General features: G+C 42.1%; 2 protein-coding genes across 2 annotated transcripts in view; one reads left to right on the forward strand and one right to left on the reverse strand.

Annotated features, from left to right (window-relative positions):
* Positions 1-13,125, forward strand: LOC135549115 (SAFB-like transcription modulator). The gene is made up of 19 exons (XM_064979169.1): positions 1-195; positions 2,349-2,436; positions 2,520-2,827; positions 3,030-3,057; positions 4,216-4,711; positions 5,336-5,379; positions 5,778-5,890; positions 6,148-6,297; positions 6,641-6,756; positions 6,852-7,003; positions 7,088-7,248; positions 7,336-7,475; positions 7,571-7,751; positions 7,937-8,061; positions 9,262-9,438; positions 9,611-10,060; positions 10,165-10,312; positions 10,434-10,594; positions 12,630-13,125. Exons 1-19 carry the CDS (start codon positions 4-6, stop codon positions 12,730-12,732), a joined length of 3,333 nt encoding a protein of 1,110 aa, XP_064835241.1. The 5' UTR covers positions 1-3; the 3' UTR covers positions 12,733-13,125.
* Positions 13,126-13,185: 60 nt separating this feature from the next.
* Positions 13,186-18,822, reverse strand: part of LOC135549127 (ubiquitin carboxyl-terminal hydrolase MINDY-2-like) — a 32,263-nt gene continuing 26,626 nt past the window's right edge. Inside the window, exon 9 of the mRNA XM_064979178.1 lies at positions 13,186-17,415. Within this exon, the coding sequence (XP_064835250.1) occupies positions 17,251-17,415 (165 nt within the window). The 3' untranslated portion in view covers positions 13,186-17,250. The remainder of the gene's footprint in view (positions 17,416-18,822) is intronic.

Raw genomic sequence — 18,822 nt, forward strand, 5'->3', positions numbered from 1 at the left:
AGCATGCGTGCTTCCCTTCTGCACACACAAGTTTTACAACAACACATCCAGCAAGGTAAAATGGCGTCGGGTGCCATTTCAACGGAGTCAAAGAAAATAACAGATTTACGAGTTATAGATCTTAAATCTGAACTCAAGCGAAGGAATTTAGATGTCACAGGTGTGAAGAATGTTCTAATTGCAAGGCTGAAACAGGTAATGAGCTCAATTTATTTGTACTTGTCGAACGCAAAGCTAACGACCACTAGGCTAGCTAATGTTAGCTACCAAACAGTTGCACGAATTTGATTGATTGAGGCCGTCCTCAACTGCTGCCGGATAGATAGCTTAGCTATCCAACTTGTTATGGGATGAATGTGTATCTATGTACAGCTTGCTTTTTTCGTAGTTGCCAACTAAGATGTTTAGGGTGCTAGCTAACGTTACCGTTGGATGCTGTCTAGTTTTCCAACTGCGGTACTGCGTGCTCGCGGCCTGGCTTTGCAGCGTCAGGTTGACAAGGTGGCCCACCGTCCTGCATCGATGCAGTCGGTGTGTGGGCGTTGGTAACTAATGTTAGCTGGCCATGACATCTATCGCATCTATGTCTCCTTTAGAAAACTATGTTGCTATAGGTCCACATCACATCCACACACACACGCATTTCTCAAAATACCCTGATCGGAGTTAACGTTTATAATTCAAATGAAAAATCTAATTTTATTTTTCACAGGCGCCGAATAAAACGGGTGAAATGCTTACTTACAATACCTTAACCAACAAAGCAGTTCTTAAGAACAATAAGAGTTAAGATAATATTGACTAAATAGACTAAAGTACATTTACATACATATAATTAACTATAATCTGACTTGACAGGAGACGTTGATATGGTGAATATCATTTAAACCCAGGAAGCAGCCATTCAATTTGCCATTCACTAGTTAACCAAATTGAATCCTGTCAAAATTTAGTTACTCACCAAATAAGCCGGTATATAGGTTTCCACTAGATAGCACAGCCACAAAGTAAAATGGTCTATTTCGTAAATGATATGATCTTGCTGTTTGTATTGAATGTGACTGTCTGTCAACCTGATTACTCAATTTTCTCTGATCCTGTGCAACTATGTTGTAAACCTTTATTCATAGGCTAGGTTGTAGCAACCTCATGATGGATATAGGGAATATTCAGGTATTATGTAGTAGCCTAAACTTATCGATGTTTCATTGAGCTGGGTGAATGGAATATGAATGACAGTCATAAAATATGCTGTAATAGAAATAAGTCCATGCTCATAATTTGTTGTTGTTGCCCTCCATCACCTTAAATGCACCGACCACCACTGATTTAAGTTCAGGCGTAAGCAGTGTGGTTAGAGTTTGCTGCTAGGTTTAAAATCAGATTTTAAGACGTTAAATTGTAGAAATAGGTGGGGTTTATGACTTTGTGCCTGTGGTAACTAGTGACAACCAGGTATGTAGGCCTAAACAATGCCTCTTCAGCAGCTCCAATGTATTGAGCTGTTGTAGACTTCCGACCTGTTCATTGTAGTAAGGTTAGTGCTATCAGCGATCCTTGTGACGTGAGTGATTTACACTGGAGGTGCAGAATAGGCATTTTTTTCAGTTGCTTGTACATTTTTATTAAGACCTTTTTTGAACGTACATCCTGGCCATCCGGCAGTAAATGACGATAGTTGCTATTCAAAACTCCATATTTGGTGAGTAATGAACGTATTTTAACTCGATGAGTTCCACCGTAAAGCCAGTGTGCGTATTGGACTTCAAACCCCTTTTAAACGTAGTGTGTTTGAACTACGTACTTCTGTGTGATTAAGGGGGGCTGAGCTAAAGGACTGGTCTTTTGACTAAAATGTCTGTCTGGAGTCCGAATTGTTTGAGCTACAAACTATTGTATAAAAATGTGAGACTCCATGTTTTGCTTTATGAGGCTCACATGCTACATAAGTCGTTAGAATGGTAAGGGTTACTTCAACCTAGAAGAGTGAAGTGACATGGTTTCTATAATACTGTAATAAGCTCACATAGTTGTTGTCACTGACTAGTTGGATATTCATATCACAGTGAGCAAACAATTTTTGTACTTACAGCATTCATATAAATTCATTTTCATCAAGTTTATGCTTTGACCAATTTTTTGTTGTTGTTGAGATTTGTCAATAAAACTCATGAATGCAACTGTTTTATGTCAAATTGTTTTATGTTCTACTTGTTGTCCTGAAAAGAAAATGGTAAAACAGTTAATTGTGAGGCTAAATATAAGGATGGGACATTAAATTAATGTCAGAAAAATGACTAGTAATTACAATAGTGCTTTTTAATTTATTTTTTATTATACTTTCTCAGGCCATTGAGGAGGAAGGTGGAGATCCAGAGACCATTGAAATTCCACTCCCAGCAGACACGCCTAATAGAAAAAATGCAAAAGCTAAAGGTAATTTGACATTCCTAATATTTAAATTACTGTTCAATATTTCTGTTTCCAATTTGGATGATATGACTTCATTACTTCTTTAGGAAAGAAAGTGGACTCTGACACTGACAATCCAATGGAAGATGAATCCTTCTCCAAGGAAGATGAATCCTTCTCCAAGGAAGATGAATCCTTCTCCAAGGAAGATGAATCCTTCTCCAAGGAAGATGAATCCTTCTCCAAGGAAGATGAATCCTTCTCCAAGGAAGATGAATCCTTCTCCAAGGAAGATGAATCTGCTACCAAGGAAGATGAATCTGCTACCAAGGAAGATGAATCTGCTACCAAGGAAGATGAATCTGCTACCAAGGAAGATGAATCTGCTACCAAGGAAAACAAATATTTTTCCAAGGTGAGTGTCGCATGAATATGTTTACGTTTGTGTTTACCCCACTGTCACGGTAGACTAAAGATCATTAGGTTACCATACACAGATCAGATATTGTTTTTATAATTAAATGCTGGTATTCAGATCAGTTAACCCGGTTTAAGTAAGGCATTAGACTGAAACTATCTTTATATGTGTATTTACCTTTCACGTTGGTCTCTTTCAGGAGGGAGACGAAGATGATGTTGAAGAAGGTATGTTTGTGCTCACACCCTATTGAATTGATTACTTTTGGGGGGGGATTTGCAGGTAGCCCCCTTTGCGTGAAGGTAAGAAAATGCAATACCCCCTCTCTCCTTTATGCCTTCCATTTCTTTTGTCTGCTGGCTGGATACTCAGCCAGCCATCTATCCAGGACTCATTGTTCATGAATACAACATAGAAGGGACATCCTGTTTTTGGAGGACTTGCTTCTTTTGGTCACAGTACTTTTTTGAGGGTGGGATGTTACCTACTCTTCCAGGCCTGAGATGCGAGAGGGCTCCATCAACCATACAGACTGCATAGTACATTCCCTCAAGATAAAAAGCTCAGGAATCAACAGGCTTCTTTAAGGTGAGGGAAAGGTTTGCACTGAAGAAGGCAAGCTGATTTAGAGGGAGTTCCAGTGTGTGCTGACGATACCATGGGGGACTCCTGCCCATCGGGGCCCATCCTCCTGTATCTCCCCAACTGCAGTACAGATGTCTCAGACGGAGAGAAGAAATCATCGCTGAGAATGCTCAAAGACCAACCAGGACATGATGTACAGACTAGAGGACACATTTGCTAAGGACTTGAGCCTGTCACTGCAATCACAAGGACGATTAAAGATGACATCAATTTTTTTGTCAACCATCCCAAGTCACGTAAGACAGACTTTTATGAGGGAAAGAAGACATGGGAGATGACCATAAAGACTATGATGGGAGAGCCCTGGGCAGTAGAACGGCCATAAAATGAGACTGAATTTGACCTCCATGGCTTTGGGCACAGATTATTTTTTTGGTTACGGAAGAAGTTGGACAGATGGTCTTTTCCTTTAATTTGAACAAATGCCCTCTTCAAACTGATGAACGGGAATGGAGCTCCTAATTACAGGAGCATCGAAGAGTAACTTCACTGTACAGTACACATAACTGTAAGGATCGCAAAAGAAGTATTGGTGGTGAAAATGACATGAAGATTATTGATCCGCACCACCATTTTTCAATGAGGAATGTATGTTTGTGTGTTCCTGTGGTCTTCTACCCTTCGATGACCACTAATACTAAACTTGCTTTCTATTCTACTTCCTAGGTCAAGTAACAGACATGTCAATGTTAAACATTGTGTTTTTTTTTGCCATGTTTTACCCTTATTAAATCCCTCAGATATAACTGATACAGATGATGGTACTCGCGAAAATTCTAAACCTCCACCCAGTGAGGACGGCCTCCCAGAAACCGAGGTTGAGGCAGAAGCCGAGGCGGAGGCCGAACAAGTGGAGGAGATCGAAACTGAAGTTGCCGTCTCCGCTAAAGAAGACGAGGACGATAACATATCCGTCACACTCCAGAATGAAGATGCCATCACGCTGGATGTTGATGGTGATGACCTCCTGGAAACAGGTAAACATGTGAAACTTCCAGATTCAGAGGCAGACAAGGGCTGTGACGAGCCAGAGGCCTCTGCTGAGACGAGCCCCAAGGATGCCATGAAGATGGAAGTGGAAGGCCATAAAGATGGTAAGAAGGATGACGGGACGAAGGTTGACTCCTCTAAGAAGGAAAGCAGAGAGGCCTCGAAGAAAGCTGAAATGGGAGACAAAGACAAGGATTCTGGGAAGAAAGGCCCCTCGTCTACTGGGGCATCAGGTCAAGGAAAGAGGTTTGTCTTTCTAGCTATGTCAGTTCTTTAAGATACTACTACCAAGTTCCAGCTCACTGTGAACGCAGCATTGTGGGTAGCCTCAAGATTTTTTTAAACTTTTTTTCCTAATGAGAAATGTTCATTGATGTACCTAATGAGCCTCCCATTTGTTACTTTCATTTGGTTGTTTTTCTGAAGTTGGGTAATTTGTGTCATTAACCAGGAGCTGAAAACAGATGTTACTTTCACCTTTCCAGCACGTTTGCCTTTTCCAGTTCCCACGTAGGGCTTTTTAAAAGGGCAGTAGTCCCTGTGATGTCAGTTTGTCAGAAACATATGAAATGATTCGCTGTGAAGTCGAACGCAATACTGAAGATTTCATTGGTCCAGGGAGTAAATTGGCTGAGAACATGACCCATATCACCCGTGGAAAAGCAATGAAAAAGGCCATTATGGGAGTTTTGTCCAAATGCAAGCCTTGCCCGTGGGGATAAAAAAAAAAATACATACATACAGCAAAACAAAGTGTTTCTTTAAAAAAAAAAAATGTTTGCCCTGGTGTACGTCATATTCCGCAGGGGCTTTCATATACTGGCACTCATCTCTTGTTTCTTTTTATTTGTTGTGAAATCTGCTTTGTAGTTCTTCAAAGGACAGAGATGGAAAGGCCACAAAAGATGACAAAGGTAAGCATTTTACAGGTACATTTCTCCAGTCGTCATTACTGATGATCAGACGATGGTCAAGCATAGGCCTTTATGCAGTGTGTAAGTAATGTGCAGTATTGACTGGACAGCCAAAAGGGCATTTTCTCAAGCGTCAGAACAAACCGAGTTGATCTGGGAATTTTAGTACCGCTGGTGTAATCTGCGTATTACCCAGTTTTCTTCACATATCTAAAAAGTACATTTCTTTGGCATTTTAAAGGTGTCTGAAATGATTTAATTTAGTCAAAAGCACCTGCATTTTAACATGTAATACTTACCGGTATGTAACATTAGGCTGTTGTAGATTAGTTTGTTAAATGTGTAGACATGTAAAAGCCTCTACAGTGTATGTATGTTTTGAAACAACCCTATTTCAGGAAGTATCAGCAGTAGTAGTGCAAGCAGCTCCACTCGAAACATATGGGTGAGCGGCCTGTCCTCCAACACCAAAGCAGCTGATTTGAAAAACCTTTTTGGCAAATATGGGAAGGTAAGTCTAGAGCTTAAAATGTCCGTAAACGGTTTCTTGTGGTGGGGTACTGGGGTTTGATGTTTCTTACTGTATGGGTGTCATGGTTTTGCTTTGACTTATTGGAACCTATTTACTGTTTTACTAGGGGAAAAGAGGGATACCTAGTCAGTTGTAGAACTGAATGCATTCAACTGAAATGTCTTCCGCATTTAACCCAACCCCTCTACAAGCAGCATGTAGTTGCTCCGCCCCTAAACAAATTCCTGTCGCCACAGGTTTTTAGTGCCAAAGTGGTTACTAATGCTCGCAGTCCTGGAGCCAAATGTTATGGCTTGGTGACAATGTCTTCCAGTACAGAGGTGGGAAGGTGCATCTCCCACCTGGACCGCACAGAACTCCACGGCCAGCAGATATCTGTTGAAAGGGTAAGCTGACAAACAGTTGTTTTGCACAGTGTTCAGCTAGAATGTTGAGAGCACGATTACAATTTTACAGTACAGAGTCTTTTCTCTAACTTCTATCTTTTGTGATGTCATAAAGCCTCCAGAACTCTTGACGATTCTAAGATTCCATTTTGAGAGTTTTTTGCAAAACAACATTGGCTGACATTCTCTTCTGAGCCATTGAGCCAACATGCGCTCTGTAATTTTCATTGTAGGGAGAAACAAGGTTCAAGGTCCTTTTGTTCTTTAATTAATTGAAATTACATTGCTTCAGAATTGTGACGGAGCCTTTAATTACTGTGACGGAGATGTGTTGTCTTTTTAGGTTAAAAGTGATCCCTTCAAGAAAGAACCTTCAAAGAAGGAATCAGATGACAAAACCAGCTCCAGCAAATCAAGTGACAAACGTAGTGCGTTGACAAACAAGACTAGCACTAGCAAGTATGTGAGGAAGAAACACAAAATCTGTCTTTTTCAGAATGGGGAAATTTGAAAGAAATTTTAATTTCTGTGTCTTTTCTTTTTTCCCCTCGAAGAACCCAGCCATCTTCCAAAAAAGAAGAGAAGAAGTCCGACAAGCCATCAGACAAAGACGGCAAGGATTCATCCAAGAAGCAGGAGTCTAAAAGCACAACATCCAGCTCAGGCCCAGATGCCTCCAAGAAAGATGATAAAAAGCATGGTGGAAGTATGTATGTTCCTTCTTAGGTTCCTTTTTATGTATTGTGTTGTAGGGTAGTAAAAATTAGAACCTCTGTCCTGTTTTGTGTAGGGACTAAGAGCCCTGGCAAGATGGTGGTGATTGATCATGCCAAAGGAGACCTGAACAAAGTGAGACCACCATTCAGGAGGGGGAGATTTGACAAGCCGGGTTTCACCACCAACAACAACATGATGCAGCGGAGACCCAGATATTTCATGCCCCCCGAAGAGGTTTGTCGCAATTTTTTTTTCTATCCGACGAAGTTTGATCATGAAACTTTCTTTTTCAATGTTCACCTACATGCTTGTCTTTCCTAGATGGAGATGAATAGAGTTAGAGTTTTCCCCAACAAGGGAGGCAGCAAAGACATCCTCCCCTTTGAGAAGATGAAAGAGCAGAGGTTGCGTGAGCGTATGGTCCGGCTGGAGCGCGTCCGCAGGGCTGTGGAGCTTCGCAGGTCAGCCTGAAACAAACTCCTACTCTAATTGTTGTACTCTGTAGTACTGTAAGGATGCTGGGTACTAATGTTTCTGTGACTTCCTGTCCCGTCAGGCGGCGTGAGATAGCGGAGCGGGAACGCCGGGAGCGTGAGCGTATCAGTCTGATTAGGGAGCGGGAGGAGAGGGAGAACCTGCTCCGGGAACGGCAGAGGCTTGAGGTGGAGAGACAGAAACTGGAGAGGGAGCGCATGGAGAGGGAAAGGCTGGAGAGGGAAAGGATCCGCATAGAGCAGGTGCTTGGACTCAAATCATTAAGTATGTTTAGTCAACTAGGCTGTACCTTAGTTGATTGTTGTAAAACGACAGGAGTAAGGTGAGTTGTTTACTCATTGTTCATCCTGGTGATCTGTCAACAGCTCCCAGGAGCAAACCATTTAGTGGTTTAATGTAATGCTGACGTTCTCTCGCTGTGATGCAGGAGCGGCGTAAAGAGGCGGAGCGTATGGCTCGTGAGCGGGAGGAGCTGAGGAGGCAGCAGGAGCAGCTCCGCTACGAGCAGGAGAAGAGAAACAACCTGAAGAGAGGCCGCGATGTGGACCACAGGTACACAAGTCCACACTGTAGTTGGGGATGGGATGTTTGTCTGGGATTTGCTCTGTGTAGTTGAGGCTCTGTTCGTGGACAACCAGTGTCGTGTCTTTACTATCATTAAATTGAAGACTTAGTTTTTTTATCAAAGATTCCATTAATTAGTATAACATGATCAAAGTAATTAATCGTGTAACTGTAATTAACTAGGAAATAGGGGCACCAAGGTAAGTATTCAGATTACAAAGTTATAATTTCCCAATATAACCTTTCAGATATTTTCATATCTGATCAATAGTCTTCTGATTTATTTATTTATTTTACCTCATGTTAGTCTGTCGGTAGTCTAAGAGTTTTAACCACGTGGTATGGTTAAAAGATTCAGCAATGGTCTACAACCTTGAGTCCCCCTCCTAATGGAGAAAAACATGGTCTACTGATAATTTCTCAAAGTGGGGTTTTATTCAGAATGACAGAAGAGGGATGTCTGGCCCTAACTGGGCTCAGGGGCGGTCCTCTGATTTAGTTAAAATCAAAAGGGAATTGGATTTTTCTTCATTAAACAGTCCACAATCATATTACACCCTTATTCAAACAGTATCATCCTCACTCATTCATCTTATATCTGAGGCTATTATATAAACAGCGGTATGGTAATGTGGCCACACCGTCTCTCTTGAGCTTGCCAAGTTGTGACAAACGCACCAGTTCGTAACTGGATTCTTCACTGATCTTTTACACTTTCTCTGGAACATGAATTTTGTTCGTACCTCGCGTTCTGTGAGGTGGAAGGATTTCCTTTGTCTCCATGAAAACTACTCTCTACTCTCTGTGTGTCCATGAGGCAGGGTCTTCCTTAGGAATTTACGACCTCACTCTGCCCACAGCAGTCTGGTTGTATAAGCAGAGAGCGGGGGATAGTGCTCACTGTACTCAAAGAGGGCAACATCATGACACCAGCTTCCACCATTATGTCCATGAAGTTGCAGGATAGGTTACAGTACTGCTTTGTCGTTGTCCCTGCACACAGACTTGTCTCCCATCCTGGTATGTCTGCATCCCACGGCAGACAGGGATGCTTGGTCTCAGACATGACCAGCAGATGTCAATTTGACCATCAACTGAAAAGTGAAAGATACAATTTGGTGGTATGTGGTATTCCACACCAGTTTACTTGTCGCCCAGGTAAAGCATATTCTCCATTGAATGTTTCAGCCGGAGGGATGATCCCTACTGGAATGGAAACAAGAAGATCCAGCCAGAGTCTGAGGGCCGTGTCAACCAGGGCTCAGACTACAACCGCCAGCAGAACCGCTTCACTGAGTTCAGCCCCCGGGAGAGGGGCAGAGGCTTCCCTGAGGCTGCAGCCGTTGAGCCCAACACCATTGAGAGGTAGGCCCTATTATTTACAAGTGCTTTTTGTAAAGAAAGCAACCTGGACCTAAAACGGCAAAGAGCAAGCTACACACAGCCCACATAGCAGTTTAGCATGTCTATCTCCCTCCAGTAACAGTCAGCTCTTGACAGAATCTGACAATCCATTTTGGGTGTGGGGGGTTTTCAGACGTAACCGCTTCAACAGTGAGCCTGAGGCCAAGAAGTCCCGCCCCGCTGCTCGCAGGGACAGCTCTGCGTTTGAGCGCTACCCCAAGAACTTTGACACTGTCCGCAGGGCTGAGCCTCCTCCAACTCCACGAGCAGACATCCGTGACACAGACCGCAGAGAGATCCGAGACAGGGATGAGCGCCGGGCTGCGCCCATTCCTGAGCGCCGGGCCGCGCCCATTTCTGAGCGCAGAGCCGCGCCCATGCCTGAGCGCCGGGCCGCGCCCATGCCTGAGCGCCGAGCCGCGCCCATGTCTGAGCGCCCAGCAGGGGGCAGAGCACCCATGCCTGGCATGTCTCATACCGGCCGCTCCCCCAGAGGCTCCGGGCACGCTGGTCATGCTACTCATACTGGGCATGCAGGATGGAAGAATGACGGCAGCATGAGTGCACCTAAGGGGGACATACGGTGAGAATGGATGGATGCCTAGTGTGCTTGTTTGATTAAAGTTGTAGACAAATGCCTTTTGTTGTTATCCATGTGGTAATAATCATGTCTCTGTGGTTGTGTAGTGGAGCTGTGCGTACCGGAGGTATGCGGCCAGAGCGTTCAGGCAGAGATGGCCAGGGGCCTGCTCTCAGAGGAGGTTCCTCAGCCAGCCGAGGAAGATCTAACTTCAGTGGCCGGGATGGAGGAAGACCCATGGTCATGGCAGACCAGGTCAGCACCTCACAAATCCCCCATAGCTAAATCTACATATTCAATACCCTCCATTTCCTATATTTTAGTTACATTTCAGATAGGGAATTCATAACTACAATCTCCCCTGTTCTCCACTCAGCATTTCAGCTCTGGCCGCCAGGTGGTGGTGGAGCGGCATGGCCGGGACCAGCCGGCCCCGAGGAAGGAGTGGCATGGTGGGGCTGGATCGCAGGGAGGGGGCTTCCCAGACAGCCGCAGGATGGGAGACAGCCGTGGCAGCATGATGGCCCCACACTCAAGGTATTCACTGCCGTTACATTAAGACTGTGTACTTTTCCCTGTTATGGTTAAACTCAAATATACTAATTGCTAAAAATATTTTAAAAACATTATTTATGGGAAAAAATATATTTGTTAATGATATTATGAGTAGGAGAGGTGGAGTTAACACATGTGGAATTGTTAGCTCTATCTAAAATTACAACCAACTGATTGGTGCAATACTGCAAAAATGGAGGAGGCAAGTAGAAGGGGGGAGAAGGGGAGCTTGTTTATCTGGCCTTTATTAAAGAGAAAAATTGGAGAAAGAGAATTGTCATGAATAGAAAAATATACCTGTTTTATTTGAGGACTAAAATGTTCACCATGGCACCATACAGGTTGTAAAATACTTGAATAGATTTCCAGTGTGCTGATTCCATGGCACATGGTTTATAAACTGATACACAAAACAATGCTTGACTCAAACCGTAGTTTTTCTATTTAAATTATTATTACAATATTCTTGCCACCAAAAGAAGAATGTTATGTATATGGGGCATACAACCATGTCAGCTATGCAGATTTTGCTGCAAAGAGACAATAATTTTACCACTTATTCTGGTATTGTCCTGTGTAGCCTGTTTCTGGCCACAGGTTCAGGGGTGGTTAAACAGTCATGAAATTGTTCCAAAATGAGCCCTACAAATAGCACTGTTGGGTGATCAGGAAAGCTGTAATCAATCAACAACAATATATATATATTTAATTCACATCTGTTGATAATATCCCATTTAGAAAGGTTTGAGAATCTGTGTAAAACATCACACAACAGTTGAAGAGGAAATGGCACAAGGAAATCAAGAGTCGGTGGTCTATGAAGATAGGTGGGATGGGCTGAGAGAAACCGAGGGGTGGATTTAATCTGTAATAGTTGTGACTGAAATGAATATATATCATGTGTATCGGACTTGTCTGAGCAATATGATTTAGGCTTGGGTGGTATCCGTATTTCCATACCGTCATTGTGCCATGCCGGGATATTCTGTAATACACCATAATACCTACACTGAACAAAATGAGCACTATTTTCAAACCCCACTAGATCTTCTGTAATCCTAAGGTTAGCAATGCTAACAAGTAGATGTAAAAGCCCAGAGATAATGCTAACTAAATACTAAAGAGGACATTGTGTACAGTCTCTGACCTGAAGTATTTGCAGGACAGACAAACCAGCTCAAAGTTATACAAGTAACTAAAAAATGATCCAAAGTTTGCTGCATCAACAAAGCAAATATCAGCAAGGCTCTTGATCCAGGAGAGGATTCTCTGCTGTTACCAAGCTAAGCTTGATTTTGAATGAAGCTAAGCACTTAGCTATATGGCTAAATAGCTACTAAATTAGCAAACCAAATCACAACTGTAGCGCATTTAGCACATTTTAGACAGTTAATAGGTATAAGATAATTAACTCGATCACCTGGTGTGTGCTACACAAGTGAGTGACTCACAGGTAGCCTAGTGGTTAGTGTTGGACTAGTAACTGGAAGGTTGCAAGATCAAATCCCTGATCTGACAAGGTACAAATCTGTTGTTCTGCCCCTGAACGAGGCAGTTAACCCACTGTTTCTAGGCTTTCATTGAAAATAAGAATTTGTTCTTAACTGACTTGTCTAGTTAAATAAACTTTTAAAAAACAAGGCTCTGGTTGTTGTGCTTATAAACAAACACCATGTGACTGAGGACTAGCAGTAAGCTTCATAATGAAAAATTGTGACAATCCTTAATGATTGCACAAGTTGACTGCAGGTATTTACCTAAAGTAGCTACAAATATTCAAATTCAACGGTATTGGCGGTATATTTGGCTATTTCCAAATACTCCGTATACCGCCCAAGCAAACTATCAATCCAAGTGTAAAAAAAAAAAAAAACTCCAATGAATTCAAATGTGTTATATATATATTACACACCGTACTTTTTTTTATATGTAAGAATGTATTCTGGTAGAAGCCATATTTGAGCTTCTGTCTTTACTGTATGCTCCTTTAGGCAGAAATGTATTTTTGTTTCTCCAGCCACTCTTCGTCTGCAATGAACAGAATCGTGCAGATCACCAACAGTTCCATGTCCAGTGTTGGTGGATTCAAGCCCTTCAAAGGAGCACCCCGACGGTTCTAACTGCCTCTCCCCAGATCAGCTTAAGCTTATTTTTCAAAAATACATTTTTTTTAAAGTATTAAGTATATCTTTTGAGTATTGTGTTTTAAGAGGCTGGTTTCTAGCCATAAGGTTGATATAGAAATGTTTTGTTCTGTATAGGTTACCTCAATGTATGGTTTCCTAACAGTTGTGCTGTGACTTAAACCCTGTGCACATAATGTTCAACTTACCTTTAGAATAGAATTGTACAGCTTTAGTTATTTGTAACAAGTTTGATGTTAACTGCTCTTCCCCTAACTGAAACTCCATGTCCCATATGTAAAATGTAAGCAGATCAATGTATTCTTTAACCATCATTTTTAGTTATGCCCCTGGTGCTTCTGAAGGTTATTAAATGATACATCTTGCTCATTTTGTCTTCGCTCCTACATTTGACTCATGAAGTGCACATACAAGACATCACACATTGAGTGGTTGTGGAAAGAGAACAAGTTATTTTTTATTGTCCATTTACTTTAATAATCAGGCTGAATGTCCCTCGTCTAAGGCATTTTGTTACAGAAGAAACACCATCTACATTTTGCAACGGTACTGTGATAGGCTACATACATTATTTGGTCATATGTATATAGATAAACATTTGAACCTTCCAACACGGATTGACCTTTTTGTGTGTGGTTAAACATAAGTGAAAATATTGAAATGATACTCTGCTAAATGACATTAGTATGCATTTGTTGCATTCAGCATTATGCATCAGAATAACATTGGGGTTAATATAATTGCATTTAATCTCAACAGAACAAAAGGAAACTTATACAGAACAAGTTAAATCAATATGGTGGATTGCATTAATGTTCTGTGCTCCAGTATATCTGATTTTACACATTTCCCATATAAAACTAATTTCTCCAATCTATACAGTATCAATGTCAAAATAGGCAACTTTTAAAATCCCTTCCCTCTAGATGACCAGCCAGTGGCAGTGACTTTGTGTGAAAAGCTACGCAAATGCTATAAAACAATTCCTTAGCGGGTGAACGGCTACCTGAAGTTCAAGTTGCATCAATTTTTATTGAAAAGGGCTACACAGTACTTAATGTACTTTAAGCCAAAATATTTAACCTGCCCTTTCATACAGAAACAATTGAGCATTTCATATTCAACTGACTGAAGAGCTACTGTTGTACCAATTCTAGACAGTATTCCATTTTTACAAGGTACCCAAAGAACAATAGCACTCTCGCACAATTTCTAATTCTGTATAAAATGAGGTATTTTCTCTTCTGTGTTTACACAGGCAGACCAATTCTGATCTTTCTCACTAATTGGTCTTCAATCAGATCTGATGTGCTTGGAAAGAACATGCCTGTCCAAACACAGCCTTCGTAGTGCATATCAATGTAACAGTGCAAAACCAATTACAATGACTATATGTTCAAGGACTACCTTGTCAGACTGTTTGTACAGTATTTACCACCCCAGCACTATAACAAGGCTTACACATTCACTCGAGACATTCCACAAACAAAATCCTTATCAATTATTTTGAGGAACAACATTCAAGCTGAAACACAAAATATCTAGATACTGGTAAATAATGCAATGTAAATGACTCAAAGCAAGCTTATGCACTTTTTTTTATTAAAAAAAATGTGAGAGGCATGTGTTTAACATCTTGTTGCTCCCCCAAAAACCTCAAAAGTAATTAGATAAAATGGCCCTCTGAGGTTCTCATAATACTCAGTACTAGTTGCCTTTTGAACGTCGTTACAAATGGGTTGAGGCCATTGGGAAGGTTGACCACATTAACAAGTATAATTCAAGCTGCAGTGTGACGGTAACTTTAAAATGGATGTTAATTTTACGAAAGAAACAAGAATATGGATCGTGTCCCTGACTCTCGAAACGACGTGGTCCTTCCCCCATCCCCCCCAACCTTTCACAAAACCACTCGTCAATAATGTAAAGGACATCTGTAGCATACCATAAACAGGATGTACACGCTCACTTCAACAGGTGTTTCTCTTTAAGTCCTGTCTATTCAGCCATATATTACTTTTTGGGTAGTCATTGTGAACATAAAAGCAGCCGCAGTTTAATTCACTTTTGAAAAACAGCCTTGAATTCCCTTCCAAGGGGCAAACTTATTCTTGTGTAAAGTCATTGTGAATTCCTTTGACTTGGTAGGCCTGAGAGAAGCTCAGAAACCCATTGTTACACCATCCATGAACATAACTAGCTATAATTATGCCCATCCTGATAATATGAAGTTGACCTAGTTACATACCATGTGTTGAAATTATTTGTTACTGATACCTATACGTGGTTACACATTTACATTACAACACATTGAGGGAGTTACTACAGGCTATATTCAATACTTTACAATGGTATATATATATCAATCATTGCTGTTGCCAAGGCAGCTAATACACAAAAGACACTCAAGGATATGTCCCTTCAGAGAAGGCCTGAGAGTATTTCTGATGAATAGTTTAAAATCTACAGATTGTCTCATTCTAGTAATACACCTGTTTCCGTTTATTCTTATGAAAGATATTGTAAATGTTGTAAGGCATTTTCTATACAGAGTAAGTGTGGCCTCGTGAGGACTGTATAGACAGGCTGAGCTAACCCTGGTCCTCAAGTCCAGCCTGCAGATAAGCCTTACTACCGGTTAGTCAGGTAGCCTACTCCTACAAGATGCAGTCAGTCGCCAGGCAAAAATAAATACTAAGTACTGGACTTGTCCTTGAAGGCTGGGGTTGTCCATTTCTGGACAATGAGAACAAAATGTAACAGCCAAAAATGGGAGACCCCTTAACTAGCAGCACTGCGAGGAGTCTCCCCTATAACTGTGTTTCTAGGTCTGACGTTTAACACAAGGCTTGAGTCAAGGCATCCAGCTGGAATGTGTAGATAGAAAAACAGTAAATCTCTCAGGAGGCAGTACCATAGTAGGACAATGGTGCAAACTACTAGCTAGCTCTGTCATAAATGTGCATTAGGTATGTACACAATGTATATACATTTGTTTGAAAGTCAGATGATGTTGGAGAAGCACATGGATTCAAACATGGCTACATTAGAAAATCCTACTTCCATAACTCAACTAGGGCATGAGGCTTCCCATATTGACAACATAACTGCCGGCAGATCTGTGTGACATTGGGCACTATTAGTGTGGGATACTACTATCACTCTTCCTCTGCAGCCAATAACCAGCCAAGTCTCTCAGGGAGTGAGCGACAGAAGTCAAATTAGGTGCACCGTCCTGTGTTTCCATGGTTCTGTCTGTGTGATTGTGCAAACTCTACTGGATGTGAAGCATATACAGCAAATATGAGATATTAAATACATGGCATATCTTTCAATCCAACTGCTCATATACATCGGAAAACATTTTTGTTGTTGACGTTAAGGTTATTTCCAAGTTGAAATTAAGAGCAGAAATCAATGCAGCTAAGCATATCAGCCATACATACACACTGTAGACACCAATGTCATACACACACCAGAATTCAACACTGCCATACTCTGGTAAAGCCAATCTGGATAGGGCGAGTCTTAAATGGCAGATGACGGTTGGTAGAGGCAGCCCTTACCAGAGTTTGGCACTGACTTCCAGGCCTCCCAGGAAGAACAGGGATGTGGGTAGTGATGGAGAGATATACAAAAGGCTCGTCACAACAGGGTCTTACATTAATTTGTAACCGGCAAAAACAAATGAATCCCTTTCCATTTAAGTATATACCAAAATAAATTATTCTCTAAAATACTCTAAGACACACACATACAAGCACACATGCAAACACACGCAAAAACACACTTAAAGTAGTAATTTGGCATCCATTAACGTGGCAAAGAGACAGGAGTACTTAGATATTACACTCACTGATGTCATTATCACCTCATCTCTATCCCAATAAGACTCTGAACAAACTCTTGATTATCTCCAATTGGAAGGAGCTAAATTACCCCCACCAACCAATAGCTAGCAAACAAAGGTTGTGTTTTCAGTAGAGTCTATTGCTCAAAAACTGAACTGAATCAAAGCAGGCATATCTACACATATGTGCTGTAAAAAAAAATAGCTTATCAACTGCAATGATGAAAATGAATGAAAACGATTTCCTTTAAAAACATTGGTGTCATAAGAGGCGATACTTCAGATTCTGAATTATTTCCCTCCCAGCATCCTGTTTCTGGAATTTTTCTCATTTTACTATAAAACCACCCCCATTAACTTTGACCCCAGATCACAAATATAGTGCACTGTGCGACTTGTAACAAAGTTTGGCCAACTGTACAAAAGATTAGTGGTAGTTGTCATAGCGTCCCTTCCTCTGTTGTCCGGGCCCACTGAGGGTAGAGGATGGCAGGCACCAGTGGCTTGGGAACGGCAACTCCTCAGTTTGTCTCATCGCTATCTCTCGCTTTCAAAAGGGGCTGTTCGTAGGCTGTCAGGTCAATGTGAAAAAAAAAATGCTGCCCCCCTCTTTCTCTCTCACACAAACACACAACCATCCTATGTTACAATAGAACACATTTGTCTTTATCCTTGGGCTCTTTTTTGGGTTTGCGCTCCCCAACAGAGGGCTGCTTCCCTGGACTGGGCATGGCTCCAGCTGCTGCTGTTGCTGATGATGATGATGATGCTGCTTCTGCTCTGTCTGCTTCGTCACTTCCCTCTGCTGGCTGTTGCACAACACAGACAGGATGGAACAGGAGCGTCAACCATAATACCTACCTGTGGCTCATTCAAACGGGTGAATAAGCAACATTATAAACTGGGTGGTTTGAGCACTCAATGCTGATTGGCTGACAGCCGTGGTATATCAGACCGTATACCACGGCTATGACGAAACATGTATTTTTACCTCTCTAATTACGTTGGTAACCAGTTTATAATAGCAAAAAGACACCTCGGGGGTTTGTGGTATATGGCCAATATACTACGGCTAAGGGCTATATCCAGGCACTCTGCGTTGAGTCGTGCATAAGAACAGCCCTGAGCTGTATCTGAACATAGAGATACATTCAGATAGAACATGTATTGTGTACAACAGATTCATGTCAGCTATATATTTAATTTCTATCTGACTAAGCCCCTGACTGCTATATCTATACTGCTCAAAAAAATAAAGGGAACACTTAAACAACACAATGTAACTCCAAGTCAATCACACTTCTGTGAAATCAAACTGTCCACTTAGGAAGCAACACTAATTGACAATAAATTTCACATGCTGTTGTGCAAATGGAATAGACAACAAGTGGAAATTATAGGCAATTAGCAAGACACCCCCAATAAAGGAGTGGTTCTGCAGGTGGTGACCACAGACCACTTCACAGTTCCTATGCTTCCTGGCTGATGTTTTGGTCAGTTTTGAATGCTGGTGGTGCTTTCACTCTAGTGGTAGCATGAGACGGAGTCTACAACCCACACAAGTGGCTCAGGTAGTGCAGCTCATCCAGGATGGCACATCAATGCGAGCTGTGGCAAGAAGGTTTGCTGTGTCTGTCAGCATAGTGTCCAGAGCATGGAGGCGCTACCAGGAGACAGGCCAGTACATCAGGAGATGTGGAGGAGGCCGTAGGATGGCAATGACCCAGCAGCAGGACCGCTACCTCCACCTTTGTGCAAGGAGGAGCAGGAGGAGCACTGCCAGAGCCCTGCAAAATGACCTCCAGCAGGCCACAAATGTGCATGTGTCTGCTCAAATGGTCAGAAATAGACTCCATGAGGGTGGTATGAGGGCCCGACGTCCATAGGTGGGGGTTGTGCTTACAGCCCAACAGCGTGCAGGACGTTTGGCATTTGCCAGAGAACACCAAGATTGGCAAATTCGCCACTGGTGCTCTGTGCTCTTGACAGATGAAAGCAGGTTCACACTGAGCACGTGACAGAGTATGGAGACGCCGTGGAGAACGTTCTGCTGCCTGCAACATCCTCCAGCATGACCGGTTTGGCGGTCGGTCAGTCATGGTGTGGGGTGGCATTTATTTGGGGGGGGCCGCACAGCCCTCTATGTGCTCGCCAGAGGTAGCCTGACTGCCATTAGGTACCGAGATGAGATCCTCAGACCCCTTGTGAGACCATAT

Source organism: Oncorhynchus masou, chromosome 1 (genome assembly GCF_036934945.1).
Source record: "Oncorhynchus masou masou isolate Uvic2021 chromosome 1, UVic_Omas_1.1, whole genome shotgun sequence".
In the NCBI taxonomy this organism is placed as follows: Eukaryota; Metazoa; Chordata; class Actinopteri; order Salmoniformes; family Salmonidae; genus Oncorhynchus; species Oncorhynchus masou.